This window comes from Cibotium barometz, chromosome 15 (assembly GCF_041138505.1).
Source record: "Cibotium barometz isolate CiBa-2024 chromosome 15, ASM4113850v1, whole genome shotgun sequence".
NCBI classification, from domain to species: Eukaryota; Viridiplantae; Streptophyta; class Polypodiopsida; order Cyatheales; family Cibotiaceae; genus Cibotium; species Cibotium barometz.
The window spans coordinates 60,273,609-60,293,880 of NC_141060.1; the positions used below are offsets into that span (position 1 = coordinate 60,273,609).

Consider the following 20,272-nt stretch of genomic DNA (forward strand, 5'->3'; position numbering starts at 1 on the left):
TTGGTCACTTACATCAAGATCTACCATCTGTAGCCGTGTAAGTGAACCACATAATGTGAAACTTTTCTCCACACAAGGAATCATATGGTAATGATGCATGCATATAAAAGAGATTGGATAAAATTATGAGCGAAACAACTCTCTATGCCCACTAAGAGAACGGAACACATCATAAATAGTTGAAACTCAACATGGTAATGACAATAACATGTGTCACATTATTGTGAGTGCCTCACGAACCAAGGCTTACACCCCTCAAATGACATGTGCCTAATTTTAAGGTCTAAAAATGATGCCACAAACTGAGAATACAACTCGGTTTGAAACATTTTAAGAAAACAAGCATTGTACTCAATGAACATTCCTCTTGTGACTTTCTTGCGCAAACTTCTTGAAAACTAGTGAGGTGCATCAATTCTCCTCCAAAAACCTTTTTATTAAGGCTCTAGTGGTTTCGTCTAGTAGGCGACCATGCCTAGCTACATGACCTATAAAAAGGATGCAAGATGTGACACTCACCATACCTTTTTGGAAGCTACTTATGGTCGCAATAGCTTGTCGAATAACCAAAGCATTTGCATAGTTCCCCTTCTTGATAAACCGCAAACGATGAACACTTTATAGCACCACCATGCCAACTCTCCTCTCTCTTCGACCTCCAATGTTAGATAGCACCTTGCACTCTCCCATGTTAGGATAATCGATCAAAGCATCAAGAACACATGGCTGTGATGAAGGCATGAGGTCTTTGAAATAGGATTAAAAGATTACATTGGCACGGCATTGCACCCTCGACTTTGATAGTTCTTTCCTATCCACACTATGGCACCTAGAGGAGGAGGTGGGTTCTTGTAGAAGAGAAGCGAGGGTTCTTGGAAACGAGGAAGGGATGGTTCATGTGGATTATCTAAACTAAGGGATAGTGGAGAAGAGAGGAGAGAGAGAGAGAGAGAGGAAAAGGAGTGACAAGGCTTAGATTATCCCCAAAAGTATCTCTTGCTCGTTAACATGCTCTCCACTCTCTCATTTTCACGAGCTATCTTTTTTGTCTCTTCCTCTTGAGCTTGTTGGTGGCCGCCCGGTGGAAAGTCTAGCCTATCATGTTTTCGACTCCTATGACTTTGAGAACCCATTCTCAAGAAAGCTAAAAGAGAAAAAATTATGAGGGCTCAATGATGGGATAGTACTAGAAATGTGTGCGTATATAGAAAAGTTACCTTATTCACTTTACAGTTTATTGGATTTCTTATCTAAATAGTACATGATTGATTTAATAATTAAGATAACATATAGATAAAAAGAAACTTGTTATTAAAATAAATATTTATAAATATATATATTTATCACATATATATATATATATAATTCTTTTCTTTGAAAATATAACTATATTTTCTTCTTTTATAAATTTTGTTCAGAGTTTTTTCCTATAAAAAATAATATTTTAAATTGAAAAAACTACTTTTGAATTTAAAATAACATGAAATTTAAAAAATACTATTTTTAAAATTTAAAAATATAGTCCTTTAAAATTATTTATTTTAAAACTTTAATATATTTATAAATTAAATATTTTATTCTTTAAAATTTTATATTTTCTTTTGAAGATAACATCATACATGAGAAATATACATAGAAAGAATATATACATGTACATGTGTGTGTGTGTGTGTGTGTGTGTGTGTGTGTGTGTGTGTGTGTGTGTGTGTGTGTGTGTATAATTAATTAAAATTTAAAATATTAAAAATAATTTTTCAATATAAAAAATTAATGAGAAGGGGGGGCGGTACCATGTGGCAGGCGTACATGCCACGTCCTCCCACATGGCATCACTATGGCTGATGTGGCTACTCCCCATGTCTACATGTGTGGAGGATAATGTAGAAGGGTGCATGACATGGAATTACATGATGTGACATGCCATGTCACTAAGTGTGAGGTGACATGCAAAGGTGGTAAGATGATGTGGCATTAATGATGACTAGGATGATGATTTGGATAGTCAACTAGGTTGACCATGTTGACCATGGAGGGTGGAGGTGGCATGGTGCTTATGTGGATCCTCTCAAAGCTAATATGGACACAGAGTGGCATGTATATGTAGGATTTGTGCCCACCTAAGGCTCACACATCACATGATCTCTAGGCTTTGTAGATTACGAAACCTAGATTTTTAAACCTAACTAGGATTGGTTTTAGACTTGGAAAGGGAAAAGTGGACACAATATAAGGTTTTTTCCTTGGGAGAAGTGAAAATGGATCTTCTTGTACTCAAATTAAGCCATTTTTAAAATAAAGTCATGGTAACAAGTATAGTAATCCCTAGAGTTTTTAGATAAAATGATTTAATATTTGATTTTTTAGAATTAAATTACAATAACTGAGCCTTTGACAATAATTTTATCTTAGATCCACATTCTAGTAATCTTTTCTAATCCAATAGACACAAATTGCTTATTTTAAATGGTAGATGTGGTGGGATGTCAAAAATAGTATATTTTTTAATAATTTTAATATATTTAAAATAATATAAAAAATAAGAAAACACATCAAAAAATACTTGATAAATCAAGTTAAGCTCTATGTCATGTGAATTTGTGTTATGAAAAGTGGGAACATCAAATAAGTAATGATGTAAAAGTTATAAGCAATTTACTCTCATTTAGTCTACCTTTCCAAACCTAGGATAGGACCTACACACAGATTTTATACCCAAATGAAAGGAGCTTTGCCATTATTAGATATTCGATCGAATTATAATTTTAGGTGTCGGCCCAACTTTGCATGTGGTGCTTCATTTAAAAGCCCTTGATGTGAAATTCATTGGCTAATGAGGAGAGATTGACCATTCTTTATGAAAAAATACTTATTTATAGGCTGGCCCGTCTTGCCACTAAACAAAACTAGATAACTTATCTTGCAACCACCCATCATGTTTAAGGATTAAAAAGTGTTTAAAAAAGTGAAAGAGTATTGAAGTGTCTTTACCTACAATTTATTAATGTACGATCCTAAACTTTGTGCTAATTAGCTTTACATACCTCAGTCTATTCCTTTACCTTAAAGGTATTCTTTTTAAAAAAACATTGGTTTTATGTATTTATTACGCTGGCACACGGGACAATGTCAAAATGGCAGATGAGAGTAAGAGAAATGAAGACTAGAATATTTTATGATTCCAAAGAGCCTAATGTTGATGTTTAAAGTAATCGACCAAAGAAGAGTTAGGGTAGGCCTAAGAAGTTATCAAATGTTAACAATATTACAAAAAGAACAAATGTTTACATAATTTGAGTGTGACAATATCAATAGGTGGAAGTGATATTGATGAAGCATTAATAATTAATCTTAATGAATTTCTCACAAAAGAATAATGTGTCGTTAGGCTCACTGGAAAGAGGAGGTATAGTTTTCCATTTACACTATCAAATGGTTATTGGAATTAAACCAAAGTCAATCAATGCAGTTTACTAAACTGATCAAAAAAGTAACTTGGATGGGATAAGAAGGCTCTTGTTGGTGGAATCGTAATGTGTAGAGCTTCAAAGCAAAAGAACATGCACAATTTCATGGGATGGTGCATTAGGTAGATGCTAACCCTATGTTTCATCTACATGACAGCACACCATTGTTTATTGCATGAAAGATCCGGATAAGCCTTATTAGAAGAATATTTCACATAATATTAGTACGAAAGATATTACTTTAGGAATAGAAATTTACATGCAATATGGTGCATATGAGTGAAAGAACGAAGTATGCCTCACTCCTACGAAATATTTTGATAGGGCATTGATGTTTTGGAAGTTGAACTTAAAGCATCCTTTAGGCAATAATCTTTGTTCTAAAATTCACAAAATGATCGATAGAAAAATAGTATCCATCTTCTTCTAATTGGGTAACACCATACCAAGATAGAGGGATGGAGCTAAGAAAAAAATATGCTTTATGTATCCACAACAACAATGGAAGATATCTATGATATTTTTATTAGTAATCAAAATTTTGATGCTTCACATCTAAGGTTAGATTGGTTTATCAATAGATGGAAAAGATAGGCAAATAAAGTTGATGATGTAAGGGATGCATATGAATTTGATGAAATAGTAGAGAATGTGAACAGAGCTACAAAAGAAACAATTTAAATAATAGAGCAAGCGCAAACACACAGACCTAGAAAAGAGAAAAAAAATCATTAATATAAAAAGTGAAGATAATGGGACTAACAATGAAGTCAATATCCATAAGTTACTTATATGTCCAAAATGTGACCTAAAGATATGGTAAAGAAAATACTTCCGTATTGGGTTCGAGTCCCCCTTGTGCAAGCGATGGCACGTGTGTTTGTTCTTTCAAAATTTCCAACTCAAAAAAAAATTGGGACCATCAAAAAAATAGTCTCTCAAAAAATACATCCCCTTAAACCTCCCTCCAAAAATACATAAAGCACGAAATTAGTGAACATGAAAAAAATGAGCAAAATTTCTCCTTGCATGCTTGTTGATTGGGCCCATGTGCAAGGTCTTGCTAAAGGCTGTGAAGAAATGGTTGTCCTTAAAATACTAGAACATACATGTGAAAAATAAAAAAAGATAGTTAAGCTTATTGGTAATCTTTTTAATTCGAAAATGATAAAGGCTTTGACAAATGGATGCTTTGTTTTTTAAGAACATATTTTTTTGATAAAAAAGATAAATGAAGCTAACTAACAATCTTTTAAAATTAATGATAAATGTTCTAATGGACAACTCTTTTAACTCCAAGAAGACAACTAAGGCACTACCACAAGACGCCTAGTAACTTTTTTTACAGTTCCTAAGCTACAGCTTGCAATGCAATTCAAGTTTAAGTTAGAAAAGCTTGATCCTCAAACAATTAAATATCTTTTTAAATACATCTCATCAAGACCATATACAACAAGGTAGATGGCTTTGAGGCACGGCTTTTAAAAACATTAGAATGGGGAGCTAATGTCTAGAATGTGCAGCACCTCTACAACATTTTTCTTAAAACATTTTTATTGCTTCATGATAGGAATGTTATCACTTTGTGGGGGGAAAAAAATTCTACTTATTTTGAATTGGGAAAAACAAATCATAAATCTTCCTTAAATGTAGAGAAGAAATAGGCAACCTAAAACCCCATAAATTGAATGTTCCAAGAGTTGTTCGGCCATGTGATAAGAGGCATTTTGACAATGAATGGGCACATAGCCTAACAATGAGGGTTTGTGACTTGAGCAAGGGAGGTCTCTAGTTAAAAAAGGGGTATCCCCTTCCATTGTAATAAGCCTCCAAGAAACTCCTTATAGAAAGCGTCTCCCCCATCTTTGGTTGTTAACACCAAAACCCTCCCTCGCGACCAAAAGGGGAGTTGTATGCCTTGGATCCCATGATAAGCTCATTTTCAACATCCAAACTTTCCTACAAAAACCTCCTCTAAAGTAATCTGCTTCACCTGAATCACCAAAATAAGGAATGTGATTGACTAAGACGAACGTGTAACGTGTTACTAGGTCCAGCGCTCAATCTTAGCCCTTTGATAGGTTGCAAACTTATCCCTTGCTACTGCTTACACATAGAAGATGCCCTTCAAGCATAAGTCGGCAAAAATACAAAATGAGTAAATTGGGAGCATAGTTCAGTCATGACAGTGTGAGTGAAGATAGCTTGTTGGAAGCTTAGTCAGCCAATAATTTGCAATGAAAAAAGTATTCACATGAGCTTGGTCAGCCAATAATTTGCAATGAAAAAAGGATTCACATGAGTTTTAATTGGAGGTCGGATCCCTCCAGAAATAGAAGGTTGGATATTTTACAAAGAAAAGAGGCTAAATATATTGGGCTAGTGGTAGAAGTGCAGAAACTTCTTAGTGTGAGCTCAAAGCCTTAAAAAAATCGGCTAGTACTGAAGCCTTTACATTCAGAACATACTTCTGTACAAAAACTTATGAACAAATAAGGCCAACCCCACACTGCATATACACACACTTATGGACAAAAGATGTAAATGTGCCTTCCATCAGCATGTTTCATTTCTTAGCTTCATGAACTTTATGTACTCCTTCTGAACCATCTCTCCTCCATGTATAGGATCAAAGGCACACTTGTAAAAGCTGTTAGTGCACAGGCGAGGCATAGTTAGCCCAGAACCAAGTAAAGTAGCACAAAATAAACCAAAGAAAACCATACCGTATCTTACCTTCCATCAGAACCCACAATATAAATGATATGCTTTTCAGGTGCAAATGCAACAATGGACTTGATCTCCTCCGGTAGCCTAAACTGAGCATAGGACCACTCTGAACTAAAGTATTTGGGTAGCACACCTGCAAATCCAAAATAAAAATTGTAAGTCCCTTGGCAAATAAGCATCTGACACGCAGCCTCGAGTGCCTGAATGTGAACATTACCTCTCATGAATGAAAATGTCGATCCAGGGTTCGCGTTAACCGTGGCCGACACTACATTCTTGCTGTTGGTCCTGTTTGTCCTGCTATTCCCATTGCTAAGACCGAAGAGATGAACAGTGCCCTTGTCACTTGAAACGGCCAACCAATGTGCATTAACTGAAAATGCGATGCTGTAAATTTCTGCTCTGTCAGCACCTCGCCGAAGCTGAAAAAATAAACAGTCACATGAATCAGCTCCTCAATGCACTACTAGTTAGGGTAACTGTTTGACATAAGTTCTTAAATCATGCTGAGAGCACGAATTAGAACAGGACAAAGGAAGCTATGAAGAGGATACACAGCAGCAGGCTGCCTACAAAGTGCGAACGCAATCGATGCAACTAATAGATCAACTTATTGGTGGTCTGTTATGTCCCTCAAAAGGGATAACTATTAGATAAGGAGCTAATCTAATGTGGCCTTTCTTTTGGACGGCAGGCCACAGGCCAACTTAGGCCTTCCTTCTGCAAAAGCAAACTATATCACTATGTCTACCTTTGCAATGCAGGCCACAAGTAAAAGATTGAAGACATGGCAAAAACCTTTGAATACGTCTAATGCTGGTTTCACATGGATCCCCACCCCCATGGCATGAACAGGGGAGGGGGGCTCGGGGTTAAGATCGCCCTCACGGCGGCCACTCTCATATGCTGGGTCGGCATGGCCTTCATGTGTGTAACCAGCCTAAGCTTGAAGACGTTGCAAAAACCTTTGAATAAGTACAAGGTCGAAGACACTGCAAAAGAAAAGTGACTACCTCCCGCAAATGTGTACCATCGAATGTGCTGAAAACCCTGATGAGGGTCCCTTTGTTGCTTGCTGTGGCGAGGAGGCGCCCATCGACGCTCAGGGCAATGCAAGCAAGGTGTGAATCGTGAGCGGCAATCATGGTAGTGTCCCTAGTGAGCTTCTTTTCCAGGTTAGGGCGGAACCGCTCAATTCTAACTTCTCCTTTCTGAAGGCCAGGGCAGGCGAACACAAAGGGCGCAGCGGTGGCACCTGAGAGCGCACAGAGTCCCTTGGGGTTTGATAGGGTTTCTGCGTCAAAAATAAGGTTGAGGGTTTCAAATTCATACACAAACATCTTCTTTTCCAGCACCACTACCAGTTTGTCAAACCGGAGCTTGACAGCGCGCACAGAGGATCGGAAGGAGAGCTCTCCAGTACAGCGGCCCTGGTTAAAATCCCACATCATGACCTTGTGGGGAGGGTACTTGGGCCTGGTGCCCCCTCCTACGATCGCCGTGAAGTTGCGGTCGTACATGAGCTCCACGATGGCGATGCCCCCATTCATGAAGGGCTCCCAATTGGCGCACTCCTGCATGGTGGGGCCAAAGCCGTACACCCTGAAACCCTTCTCTGTGCCGCAGGCCAAGCGGCTGCTGTCCTGGTTGAATCCTAGAAACAGAGGGGGCCTTTCATCATCTTCATGGTGGTAGCGGTAGCCATGGTGGTGTCGATCTGATGCAGCAAGGATGGTTGGACTGTTCTGCTGCTTCTTCTGGTGATGGTGTTGCTGAGGATGGTGGTTATGGTGATCTCCATCTCGAGGGTCTCGTAGAAGAGGAGAGTCGTTGGACGCAGGGGACACCATGGCCATAGCACACTTCGGCAGTTCTACCTTGGAAGGTAATTGCCAGTGGCTATGATGTATTTATACGACCAAAAGCAGAAAGACGGACGACTCCACACAAGTCGTTCCCCCCAAAAAATAAAAAATAAAAAAAATAAAAAAAATAAACAATCGTCGCTTTATCGCACGGTGCCTTTAAGAGGCGCCTCAGGTGGGATCGACGGCTGAGATGAGCGCGCGATCATCGGCCGTCGGATCACTCCCTCGAAAAAACTAAACTAGGACGAGCGCAGGTAAACTGGGAGAAAAAGGATCCGACGTCTGAGATGTACGCGCGATTCGTCTGAGATGTACGCGCGATCATCGGCCGTCGGATCACTCCCTCGAAAAAACTAAACTAGGACGAGCGCAGGTAAACTGGGAATCGATCTCAGCCGTCGGATCAAGCTAAACTGGCAATCGCGGATCGTACGTCTGAGTTGAGCGCGCGATTCGTGGCCGTCGATCAACACCTGTAAAACCTAGCTGGTGAGGGAACGGCTGTTTTGGAGACGGAGGAGTCTGAATGACAAAGCGTAACAAGCACTCGGCCGTCGTAGAGGTATGTGAAAAAACATTCTTATGTTTTGTTCGCCAATGGTCATTAGAGACAATGCGTTGGTTTACATAACTAGAGATAATTAACATTTCAAAGGCATAAACTTGGAGTTTATTGACAATGCAACAACTCCTCCAAACGCATATGCCAAGTTGCCAACAATGATGATTTTATGGATTGACTTTCAATAGTGTGTCCTTTGTATAGCATGATATATGGCATTTTTTGTATTGGATCAATTGAGACAAGTTAAGATAAACATTGTAGGTGCCAAAACAACCAAACCTCTATTGGGTTTAGAGATTTTTGAATCTTAATCATTTTTCAAGATTTTCTTCTTAAGAAATATATTGGTTGCATGTAGCGTTCAATTAATCAGGTTTGAGCGTCTTTCATTGTCATTCAAAAAATGCCCGCTTCCACCTTGTCATATGTTCCTTCCACCACCCCTTTTGATCCCTTTTACTCAAAGAAGCTTGCTTAACATTCAAGGTAATTTGCTCTCTCTCTCTCTCTCTCTCTCTCTCTCTATATATATATATATATTTGATATGTGGTAGGAAAATAAAAAACAAGGTCTGCGCAGTAAACTAAGAAAAGTAAGGAAAGTAGGACTGTGTAGTAAACTAGGACTGTGAGCAAACTACGACAGTCTAGCATTATATTAAGAAAATTTTTTCGCGTTCTCAAACATGATAACTTTCTAAATATGTCCATGTGTGTGTAGGATGAGCTTGTGGATTGAAGATCGTGGGATTGAAGATGGCCCAAGTGAGCAAACTACGATCGAAGAATACTTGGTGCCTGATACAAGTAGCCAAGAATCTAGTTGGAGTCAAGAAGAGGATGGTTTCTTTGCACAAAGGGTTGAAAGCAAAGAAATTGAAGAAAGTGCCAAAGAGTCACTTAATCCACTGCGTTATCTATCGCCTATATATTTCTCCTTTGATAGGAGAAGTTATGATGTGATGGTCAGTGTTATTCAAGGGAATTTGTCGATGACCATTGAGAGTCTTAAGACGTTCGATTCTAGAGGAATCCTTGATCTGAAGAAATGGAGGCGAATGAAGGAAAACCTTTGCTTGGATCAGAATCAAGATGGCTCCCTTGTGCTTTGCTTAAAGTCATTTCCAAATTTAAGGATATCATGCATAGAGGAATGGGAAAATATTGTCATGACATGTCATAATATATTGGAGTGTGGAGATCATAGAGGGATAAAGGAAACCCTTGAAACCATTAAAGAAACATGGTGTGTTGACATTCGTCAACATGGAATCCCTATTTCTTATGTAAAGGACTTCATTAATTCTTGTGCTTGCAGAAACATGGTAAAAGGAGTTGATGGAGATTCTATTCCACGTTGGCTTCAAAAGAACCCAAAAAGAGAACCCACTACCATTTTGAATATTGATAGCTCCAATGTGGAGAGGCATTTGATAGAGATAATGATAGAGCACAAAGTGAGGCTTGTGAAAGTTCGCTCAACAAAAAACCAAGGGCCATCAAAGAGGGTTGTTGATTACTTGTGCCATAGAGGTGGAGAACCTAGTCAAAAGGGGACACTAAGGAGATTGAGGACCTCAAAGAAGTGTCGCTGTCCATTTAAGGTACAAGTGGAGTATTTGAATACAAAAGACAAAGCAATTATTTCATTATATGCTTCTCATAAGGGACATGTTCCTGGCACTCAAAATGATCTATATCATTTGCCAGTCCATCCTATTGTCATTGAGCGTTGTATAGAGGATTTGTTTGACATTGGTAGCTCTCGCCATGTGGCAAGGATGTCACTCTCAAAAGAGAGATTGCATATGGAGAAATCTTCAGACCTAGATCGCACGATCTTTAGGTTTTTCATGATTCCAAAAGAGGTCTCCATGTTGTCATACCAAGTACGCAATCAAGGTAGAATTCTAATACTCATTGACATTCGTGGTTTCTTTTCTATGTGAATAGATATTCTTGACATTCATGTTATTGCAGACAAAGCTACAGAAGATGATTGGGCATTGATGTACATGGAATGCTTGAAACTAAAGACACAAAACAAGGTAAGTTTGGTGGTTTTTCTTGACATCATTGGAGTTCCTTTATTTCTTACCATACATTCTTAATTACAAGTTTCGTGGATATAGGTGCTATATTGTCAGCCCTACAATCCTCAAGCGAAGGAAGACAAAGACAAACCATTCATTCTTATTATTCAAGATACGTGGATGTTACAAATGGCACTTCGATTCTCCTTGCATAACTCATGGGCTATTGATAGTACTTTCAAGACAAATAAATTTGGCCTACCATTATATGCAGCTGTGCTACCAAACCAACTTGGAGTTGGCATTCCAGTGTGGTGTATGATGTGCACTAATGACCCAGGCTCTCATCAAGAGAGCATTGCCTTGGAGATTACTATGAAAATGGTTTTTTCAAGAATGGGAGATATTCGTCCTACAGCTCTAGTCATTGACAAGTGTCCACAAGAACTACAGCCATTGCTTAAGGTGGTTGACGAAGATCCCCATTGTTGGGTTCAACAAGAGCAAGAAACTCGCCAACAAGTTGCATGCCATGTCATCCTATGTTGGTTCCATGCTAAGAAAGCTTGGGTTGAGAATTTGTTACCACAAGTAAGAGATTGCAATATTTCAAGGCTATGGACTGTGGGTATACAGTTAACTAGGACTGGATAGTAAACTAGGACTATGCATTAACTAGGACTGTGCAGTAAACTAGGACTGTGCAGTAACCTAGGAGCAAACCATTGAGAGTAGCTTAGGATATTTGATTTAATATGAGTTTTGGGTTATAATTTAACCTCTAAAAAAAATGTGAAAAATGCAGGTTTCCAAAGAACTACAAGATGAGATCTACACATCAATATCAAATCTCATGCACTCGGCCACAGAAATGGAATTCGAACAGAAGTATCAACATTTCTTACAATGTTACAATGCCCATGACAATATCATTCGATATGTAACAAATGGTTGGTGTGGGTCGACTTGTGTTTGGCGAAGGCGATGGCCAAAATTTGGCCGATTGTTCTCTTATGGGAATGTTGATACTACTAACTTGGTGGAGCGCCTATGGCAGTACATAAAATACACTCTCTTGGATGCACAAATCAACCGGTCCATGCTTGAACTTATACATGCTCTTGTGGGCGATTCAAAGACTGGCAGGCGCATGGGTGGAACTATGCTTGAGTTCTACAAGCAAAAGCAAGAAATAGGTAATATCACTAGTTCTTTAACATTTTTGCGGTATTCATTTAAAGTATCTTAAATCCTCTTCTTGACATTTGTATTTCTTGATCTAGCCGATTCTGGGCGCTTTAGTATTCGTGGATCGTCAAAGATGCACACTTCAAGGTTGTCTGCTAGGGAGAGAATATTACAACGGTTTGAAAGTGACCCCTCATCGTTGAAAGTTATCAATGAAATGGCCTTGTCGTTCAAGATTCAAAGCACCTCTTCTTCAAGCCAATGGTATCATGTGAGTATGCAATCTAATTATTGTGATTGCCCCGATTGGACAAGTGACTGCAAGCACTTATATGGCATAAGATTGATAATGAGGCATCACTTTCCTGAGTTATACAAGTTTCTTCCCATTATTGACAATGCACGCACCTTGGGAATGGTTTCTATGGATCATGAGATTTGTGAGACTTCTGCAAGCCCTTGTAATCAGATGGACATGAAAGAGGCCAACACAAGTGAAGACATTCATCTCTGCATTGAGGAATTTAGAAGAATTTTAAGTCAAATAGAGGAAGAATTGGACACAAAGGACTCTACAGAAAAAGAATTATGCTTGACACAGCTACAAACCTCAAAGGAGTACCTTTCAAATCTTATCAAGCCAAAGGAGATTGACATGCCTAGAAGAGGGAGTGTTCGTCAAATTCAAGCACATGTGACGACAACTAGGCTTGGCCATGGAAGGCCAAGAGAGCCTTTCAATACCATTCCAACTTCATTTCAGGAAGCTGAATTGTGTCCCCCCAACAAACGAGCTCATGTATCCGGTGTATTGAGAAGAAAACATCAACGTGGTAGACATCGTATTCAATTTGATAAAAGACCACGTATTTGGTGCCCACATTGCTGCACAAAAACATTGTTGGTAGACCCCCTTTCTACCCTCTCTTGTCACACTTGCCATGGTTTATTGCCTTTAACTGAAAGACATGCTCCCATCGGTGTTGAAGGCATCCTCATAAACAAGTATGTGCTATTATGCGATGGATTACAAAGCTTGCAATGTAAGATCATGTCTTGTTTGTATGGTGATTGTAAGGATGAGGAGAGACACTTTTCTTTGACTCTTCCAAGTGGACAAGTCTTCGAAAAGATATACGCATCGCGCGTTAGACTTATGTTATTGTACACTTGATATATGAGGATGGTGGCAAGTACTGTGTTATTTTTCAGTTTTTGTGTGGCATTGGATGTATGTATGATGTCTCTCATTAGTAAGCCTTTCCACATAAACTAGGACTGTGCAGTAAACTAGGTCTATGCAAAAACTAGGACAAGCCGAGGAACAAATGTTGTGAAATGGTGGCAAGTACTGTGTTATTTTTCAGTATTTGTGTGGCATTGGTTCTATGTATGGTCTCTCTCATTGGTAAGCCTTTCCACAAAAACTAGGACTGTGCAGTAAACTAGGTCTATGCAAAAACTAGGACAAGCCGAAGTACAAATGTTGTGAAATTGTGGCAAGTACTGTGTTATTTTTCTGTATTTGTGTGGCATTGGATCTATGTATGGTCTCTCTCATTGGTAAGCCTTTCCACAAAAACTAGGACTGTGCAGTAAACTAGGTCTATGCAAAAACTAGGACAAGCCGAAGTACAAATGTTGTGAAATGGTGGCAAGTACTGTGTTATTTTTATGTATTTGCGTGGCATTGGATCTGTGTGACATAAACTAGGACTGTGTAGTAAACTAGGACTGTGCAAAAACTAGGACAAGCCGAAGTACAAATGGAAGTATTTGTGTGGCATTGGATGTGTGTATGATCTCTCTCATTGGTGAGTGTTTATGATCTCTCATTGGTAAGCATTTGGATGATCTCTCTCATTGTTTATATGGTGATTGTAAGGACTTTGTAGTAAAGTAGGACTGTGTAGTAAACTAAGACTGCAAAAACTAGGACTGTGCAATAAACTAGGACTATGCAAAAACTAGGACTGTGCAGTAAACTAGGACTTTGCCTTTGAATTTGCCAATGGATGATATTGAAGACTCATAAAGCCAATAAGGTTTGCAAGCAGCGCACATTTGCATAAAGTAAAAACCAAGGAGCAAACCAAAAATAACTACTGCATTGACACATGTATTGAACTCATCCAATACAAAATTTTTACAACCAAAACATTTAGCATTCCATGGAAGTGTAGCCTTTCAAGAAGTGCACATCTTATCTCAAAATGTAATTTTGTACCAACTATAAAATCCCAAAGTAAGACTTATCTTCACTATCGTGGAGACATACAATGTCATATATCATAAAATGGCATAAGCCATCCATTGATTAAGTGCCCAAAAAAACTAACATAGCAAACTAAGGTGGTCACGATGCTAAGGGCAGATGCTCATCCTAAGCCCAGAACTGAACTCATCCTTCAACTTCATGACATATCCATGGTCGAACCACTTCTTTGATAGCTACACAAGGAAAAAAGCAATGTTAGAGTTTATAACACCAAATTCACATTTAGCTCATACATAGCAAGAGATTTCGTAAGGAAGCTTTTTAATAAGCATGTGGATACCCAATGCTTTGGAGGTGTATGTATAAGGCTCCCATCGATTAGTTTCTTGATAAATGCCATTACATAAAATCCGCAATCAATTGCGTTTGGTTGTTTTGGCACCTACAATATTTACATACATATGTCTCAATTGATCGAATCCAAAAAATGCCATATATCATGCTATATATATCATGTCTCAATATTGAAAGCCAAAATTAATTTTCACATACCTCTATACACTTCAACTCAAACCCAGTGGATGGGCATGCAAGAGACTCTTGTAATGGTCCATGTGTGCAACTTGAAGAAATTGACTCAAGAACTCTAATAGTATATAGATGTAAAATGTTAGCTAGCATTTACCCAAGCATTATGGATTCATGAACTTCAAAGTAAAGCTCTTGTCTTACCGTTGCACAATGGAAACATACTCGCCCGAATTCCCTACATGCAGTGAGTCTAGGTGTAGGAGAATATTTTTTCTCGATGACAAGCCTCTCACCTTCATGCTGTGGGAATTATAGACCACAAAAAGAGTCCAGTGTGGTGCCTGAGAAACATGAAGTTGTAAGTGCTTTGTCTACTCATGACAAAACCAAGAACACATGCATCAATATGAGTAAAGTATTGACTTTACCTATGTACTAGAGGTAGAAACAAGAACACATGCTTGCTCAGATCAATATGTCCAAAGAAATTTTGCAAGGAAGTATTCCTCGTTAGACGCCGTGAAGCCACATAGTCATACCACAAACTATCCACGAATGAAACCTTCTCCAGAGCATCTACAGGTAGGGTTTTTTCCATCCACCTACAAAATGAACATGCTTTACGCATCTTTGAGCTGCAAATCCAAAAGCTATATTTCAGAATTAAAAAATTTACCGACATGGCAAATAGGTTAAGCACACGAGTAGACGCTTCCACATGCATGATTGACTTGGCTAATTGCACATCCACCTCGGCAATGAATCCCCAACGTGTAGAGTGTAAGTGAATAGTCACTCCGTGTTGAAGTCTACATAACCAAAAAATCAATCCTTGCGTAACTTAAAACCATGCATATGATAAGATAATTCAATATTCAAGCCATAGAGTTATATAAAGTATACCTTTCATAGACCGCACTTAGATCTTTTACCTTGCCCAAGACATTGTGCGTCTTAATCTCACTAGTGGATATTGTTATTAATACATTTGAAGGCTTCCTCTCACTCGGAGAGCTAATATCAAAATAAGGTGCATTTACATTGCAAGCCATCCCCTTCAAGTTCAAACAAACAAGAGTTGACATAAGGAGCCATGGTATGTAAAATAAAGCCTACTCTTAAATTGTGTACGAAGAGACATCTTCCACCCCTTACCTTCTTCCGTTTCTTACTTTTTTTTAGAGAGCCCTACATGAGCCTCCTTGTTGACAATTTTCTCCTAAAGTGAGGAAACAAGAAATAAAGCATATTTATGTATATTAGTGTAAGGAAAACAACCTCAAAGTAGTACAAAGGTTGAAGAGTAGTATTTTCATACCATTGTAAGGGAGGCTTTTCCCTCGAATTCCACATTTCTCATCGACACTTCCTCATCGATATTTTTGTTTCCATGTGAGGAGCCTTCACTATCATGGATTTGAACATTTTTCTTTGATCGAGTCTTTTGAATTGGAAGATTACGAAGTTTCATGGTAAATACAATGTAAGGTTAGTACCATGTTTACAAAGAAGCCCTCTTACTAACTAGTACATCAGAAGCCCTCAGACCAACTAGTACATCCATCTCTTACCTTCAAAGGAGAAAAAACAACACACTTTTGTCTCTTCTTCTCTTGAGATGGAGCCACATGCTCATGGTTCGCCTCATCAATGATTTCCTTCAAGAGAGTGGCATGTTATGAAAGTAAAGATAACAAACAACAAACAAGTTAAAAAAATCAAAAAATCATATCTTGCATACCAAAGGAGGAGACTCTTTTTGATTTTCATCCTTGCCGCTTGTCAATATGTCCTCATCGAGGTTTTCCATCCGTTGAGAACCCACTTCACCATCATCATTGTCACAATCATCACTTTCTTTTTGGCGTCGCTACAAGATGCAAAATGAGAGCTTAATAATATTCATGGTATATATATATTTCACAATTAAGGTTAATAGGACAAGAGAAAATCTCACATGTTTGGAATATCCCTCTTTAATGCGCCGTTCAATCCCTTGAATGCGTTTCTCCTTGTTCTCCATGTATTGTTCCATGCCCTTGGCAACAAATCCCTCGATGAATGCTTCCTTTTGCATGTTATAGGCTCTCTTAGACAAGTTGGTAGGAGCTTTCTTTTCCCAAGCATCTTCAGCCAAAAGTCTTTGTTTCTTTTCATTGTTTTTCATGTTTATTTGAAATTTACGTTTTGCATCTAGAAACCTAGTCTGTGATTGATTTGCAGGACTCTTTGAAGCTCCTTGCATTCCACCACCCAAGGGGCATCCTATCTTTTGAAGTGGGATATCCACCTCTAAGCCATGGTCGACTTTCAAGTGGCGAATCATATGAATTCTCTTGATATAGTTCGTGTTCCATCTAGGACACGTATCCGAGACTCGACATTGCCGAGCAAGTTTCCCAGAAGGAAGAATTATCTCCTCATAAGGAGGGTTTGCAAGTGGCATCTAATAGCAATGAGTACCAAAGAACCATCAATATAAAGAGGTGACATACACAAATTGGTACCACATACTTTTAGCAAAAAGAAAGACTACAAGAAGTAGTGCACAAGGGTTAAACTAGGTTGAAGCTTTAATTGTGTCATGTATGCATGATTACATATTACTAAAACACATGCATGACAAGAAGACATTAATCATGGCAATAAGTGAACCCAAGCATGGCTATAAGCATGCATGCAATAAGCACCATCGTTAAAAGAAGGCTGATTTTCAAACTGGGTCTGTCTGTATAGTAAACTAGGGATAGCGCAGGTCTGTGTACTAAACTACGCAAAAGCTGTAAGTGTGACATGCATGACAAGAAGACATACTACTGCATGCATTAAGCATAGCAACAAGCACCCTACTATGTCTCCAAACAAATTAAAAAAAAACGTCAAGGTACTATGTCTCCAAAGAAATTAAAAAAAACGTCAAGGAAGAATGCAAGAAGAAGGCACCGTGTGATATAGCGTTTGTTTACTCGTTGATTGACGGCTGAGGGAGGGAGGACGTGCACGTCAGTCGTTGTATCACCGCCGGCACTTGGACTTCTGTGAGACGGAGGACGTTACAGCCGACTTGCACGTCTGGCGGACGTGCAGGTCATCGTTCGAGGGTTCCTTGTGGACTGGGGCGGTTGCAGGATAGCGACAGGGTCTTAGCGGTGTTATCCGACGGCCAAGAATCGCGCGTACATCTCAGACGTCGGATCCTTTTTCTCCCAGTTTACCTGCGCTCGTCCTAGTTTAGTTTTTTCGAGGGAGTGATCCGACGGCCGATGATCGCGCGCTCATCTCAGCCGTCGATCCCACCTGAGGCGCCTCTTAAAGGCACTGTGCGATATAGCGACGAGGATAACTATACTTACTTAAACAATTACTTTTCATCAAAACATACCTACACACCACACCAAATCCAAATTTCTCAATAACAAAATTGCAAAACCCTTGGATGCTCTTTGATTATTAAGTTTTTTTTGTAAACAATAACTATAATTAGTAAATTATAACTAGTGCAACAAACCGTACTACTTCAAACTCACCTAGCCTTTGGTCCTATTAAATGACCAGTGCTCAGCATAGTGCTTCGTGTTATTAAGAAGGCAAGACTCCTTAAACCTACCTAAAGGGCGAGGAGCTGTGGGAAGAAATGAGCCAACTAAATTGCAGACGTGAGTGGAGGAACCTTAAACTAGAGAGACACCACATTCCTCCAAGCCTTAGATTTGCTAAAAGAAGCTCAGTATAATAAGTGCGATAAACTTCGTGAAAAGGGCACTGAATTATCCCATTTTTGGATAAAGCTCTAGTGAGGGAGTGAGAGCAAGACCAACACCATTATGGTTCACTCCAACCAAGAGTGCTCAAACCATGTCAAATGCTACGCTTTTTCAAACTTTTGGTGTCAACCTTCCTAAGACCATTATGGTTCACTCCAACCAAGAGTGCTCAAATATTAGTCATAACCTCTATGGAGGTGCCCATTATTTTATTTCAAGGTATTTGATTTTAGATACGCCTTTTATTTATATCATCTACTAGCATTAATGTGTTTAATTAGTTGTGTGCGTTTGTATGATATAGTCAGGACCTTTATGACACTTGGAGAAGAAACTCTAATTCTCAAGCACAAAAATTAGAGCATAGCATAGGCTTACACAAATTAAAAGCATAAACCTTAATAAACAAAATTAAATAAACAAGGGAGATGGAGAAAATAGGAAGAATTCACCGTTGACACAAGATTGGCTCTTGTACCACTCACCCATATTTATATATATTAGAAAGCTTGCCTTTTAAAAAGATAACTATAAAAATAAAGCATAAGTTCTTTTGAGTTTTTGATCGTAAACGCTCTACAAAAATATAGCAAGCTACAAATATAAAGTCTTGGGCCTACCAAAAGTATTAAACAAGTGTTTGTACATCATGGTTTATCAAAGATTATTGTTTCAGGGATAGAGATAGAGAGTTTTGTAGTACTTTGTTTAATAATCTTGGAACAAAACTTGATTTCTCTACTGCTTTTCATCCTAAATCAGATAGACAAACCAAAGTAACAAATAGTACAATTCTTGACTTGCTTAGATTATATGTCTCATCTCAGCCTAAGAAGTGGGATAAGTATTTACATATAATAACTATCCTCGTACTGCTACTAAGAAAGTAGCATTTGAGATAGTCTATGGTAAGGCTTTACCAACTCCTACCAGTAGACTTTCACATTCTATAGAGGTTGTAGATTCTTTTGTTAGAGACTTTGACCAAATGCATGGGTTAGTAAAATTTAGTATTCAAAAAGCTCAAGAGAAATACATGAAGTACGTAAATCGTAAAACGGAAACATGTCATCTTCAATGAAGGCGATTATGTACTTCTTCATATCGAGAAAAGGAGACTTAAAGTCTGCAGAGTAAATGCTACTTAAAACATATCTACACCAAATTTAAAAAATATAAAAAATAAAAAATTATAAATAAACCTCCACCCTTGGATCACTTGACAAATAACCCCAATAACTTTGACCAAACAATTTTCTCCCATTTCTCACAACGTCTTGCTTAAGGCAAGACCAAAAAATCTTTCAAGACATTAGTTGTTGTTTTGCTAATGTGAAGTGTAACGTAGGCCCTTTCTCATTTGAGAGCTCTCTCTCTCTCTCTCTCTCTCTCTCTCTCTCTCTCTCTCTCTCTCTCTCACACACACACACACACACACACACACACACACACACACATAAATACACAATTTTGCTATTTCATATTCATGTAGCGTGCTTTTTTCTTATCTCAATTTGGAGTGTAAGTGAATTTAAGATATCTTACAAGTATATATATAAAGAAATACATGAAGAAATGCATTTATATGTATAAAGAAATGAATGAAGGTGAGTTATTCACACTCTTGGTGTAACTACTCTTGAAGTCAAAACCATTAAAGAAGCTAATGAAAGAATTTACTCGACTTACGAGGCTAATGGAAACCTTCTTCACTTTTCTTATCTCATGAATCAATCGATGATGAGTGAGATCTATCAATCGATGATGAGTGATAGATCAGCCAACTTTTTTCTAGGATAATATCTCATATGGAGATACTTTGCTTTGGCAATGTAGTCTCGCATGGTCTTCTTCACTAGTCTTATCATGAAACCAATCGATGAGTGATAATATCCATGGCAACCCACCCCC

General features: G+C 38.4%; 3 protein-coding genes across 3 annotated transcripts; 1 reads left to right on the forward strand and 2 right to left on the reverse strand.

Moving 5' to 3' along the window:
* Window positions 1-5,739: 5,739 nt before the first annotated feature.
* Window positions 5,740-8,150, reverse strand: LOC147631508 (autophagy-related protein 18c-like). The gene is made up of 4 exons (XM_086809906.1): window positions 7,208-8,150; window positions 6,412-6,616; window positions 6,201-6,327; window positions 5,740-6,114 (listed from the first exon to the last, which is right to left on the reverse strand). The coding sequence occupies exons 1-4, from the start codon at window positions 8,048-8,050 to the stop codon at window positions 6,021-6,023; spliced, it is 1,269 nt and encodes a 422-aa protein (XP_086666032.1). The 5' UTR covers window positions 8,051-8,150; the 3' UTR covers window positions 5,740-6,020.
* Window positions 8,151-10,772: 2,622 nt separating this feature from the next.
* On the forward strand, window positions 10,773-11,909 carry LOC147631509 (uncharacterized). Its single transcript, XM_086809199.1, has 2 exons — window positions 10,773-11,251; window positions 11,466-11,909. Exons 1-2 carry the CDS (start codon window positions 10,841-10,843, stop codon window positions 11,907-11,909), a joined length of 855 nt encoding a protein of 284 aa, XP_086665325.1. The 5' UTR covers window positions 10,773-10,840.
* Window positions 11,910-14,212: 2,303 nt separating this feature from the next.
* On the reverse strand, window positions 14,213-17,043 carry LOC147631510 (uncharacterized). Its single transcript, XM_086809200.1, has 10 exons — window positions 16,555-17,043; window positions 16,339-16,467; window positions 16,169-16,255; window positions 15,501-15,652; window positions 15,278-15,406; window positions 15,055-15,199; window positions 14,799-14,938; window positions 14,619-14,712; window positions 14,407-14,508; window positions 14,213-14,299 (listed from the first exon to the last, which is right to left on the reverse strand). Exons 1-10 carry the CDS (start codon window positions 17,041-17,043, stop codon window positions 14,213-14,215), a joined length of 1,554 nt encoding a protein of 517 aa, XP_086665326.1.
* Between the last annotated feature and the right edge of the window lie 3,229 nt (window positions 17,044-20,272).

Coding starts and splice junctions, on each gene's coding strand:
- LOC147631510 (XM_086809200.1), bottom strand. CDS start 17,043: ATGCCACTTGCAAACCCTCCTTATGAGGAGATAATTCTTCCTTCTGGG. Junction 15,653..16,168: donor TTGTTTTTTCTCCTTTGAAG/GTAAGAGATGGA, acceptor TTGAACTTGAAG/GGGATGGCTTGCAATGTAAA. Junction 15,407..15,500: donor CTAAGTGCGGTCTATGAAAG/GTATACTTTATA, acceptor TTGGTTATGTAG/ACTTCAACACGGAGTGACTA.
- LOC147631509 (XM_086809199.1), top strand. CDS start 10,841: ATGTTACAAATGGCACTTCGATTCTCCTTGCATAACTCATGGGCTATT. Junction 11,252..11,465: donor TTGAGAATTTGTTACCACAA/GTAAGAGATTGC, acceptor TGAAAAATGCAG/GTTTCCAAAGAACTACAAGA.
- LOC147631508 (XM_086809906.1), bottom strand. CDS start 8,050: ATGGCCATGGTGTCCCCTGCGTCCAACGACTCTCCTCTTCTACGAGAC. Junction 6,328..6,411: donor GACATTTTCATTCATGAGAG/GTAATGTTCACA, acceptor TTGGATTTGCAG/GTGTGCTACCCAAATACTTT. Junction 6,115..6,200: donor ATTGTGGGTTCTGATGGAAG/GTAAGATACGGT, acceptor GTGCACTAACAG/CTTTTACAAGTGTGCCTTTG.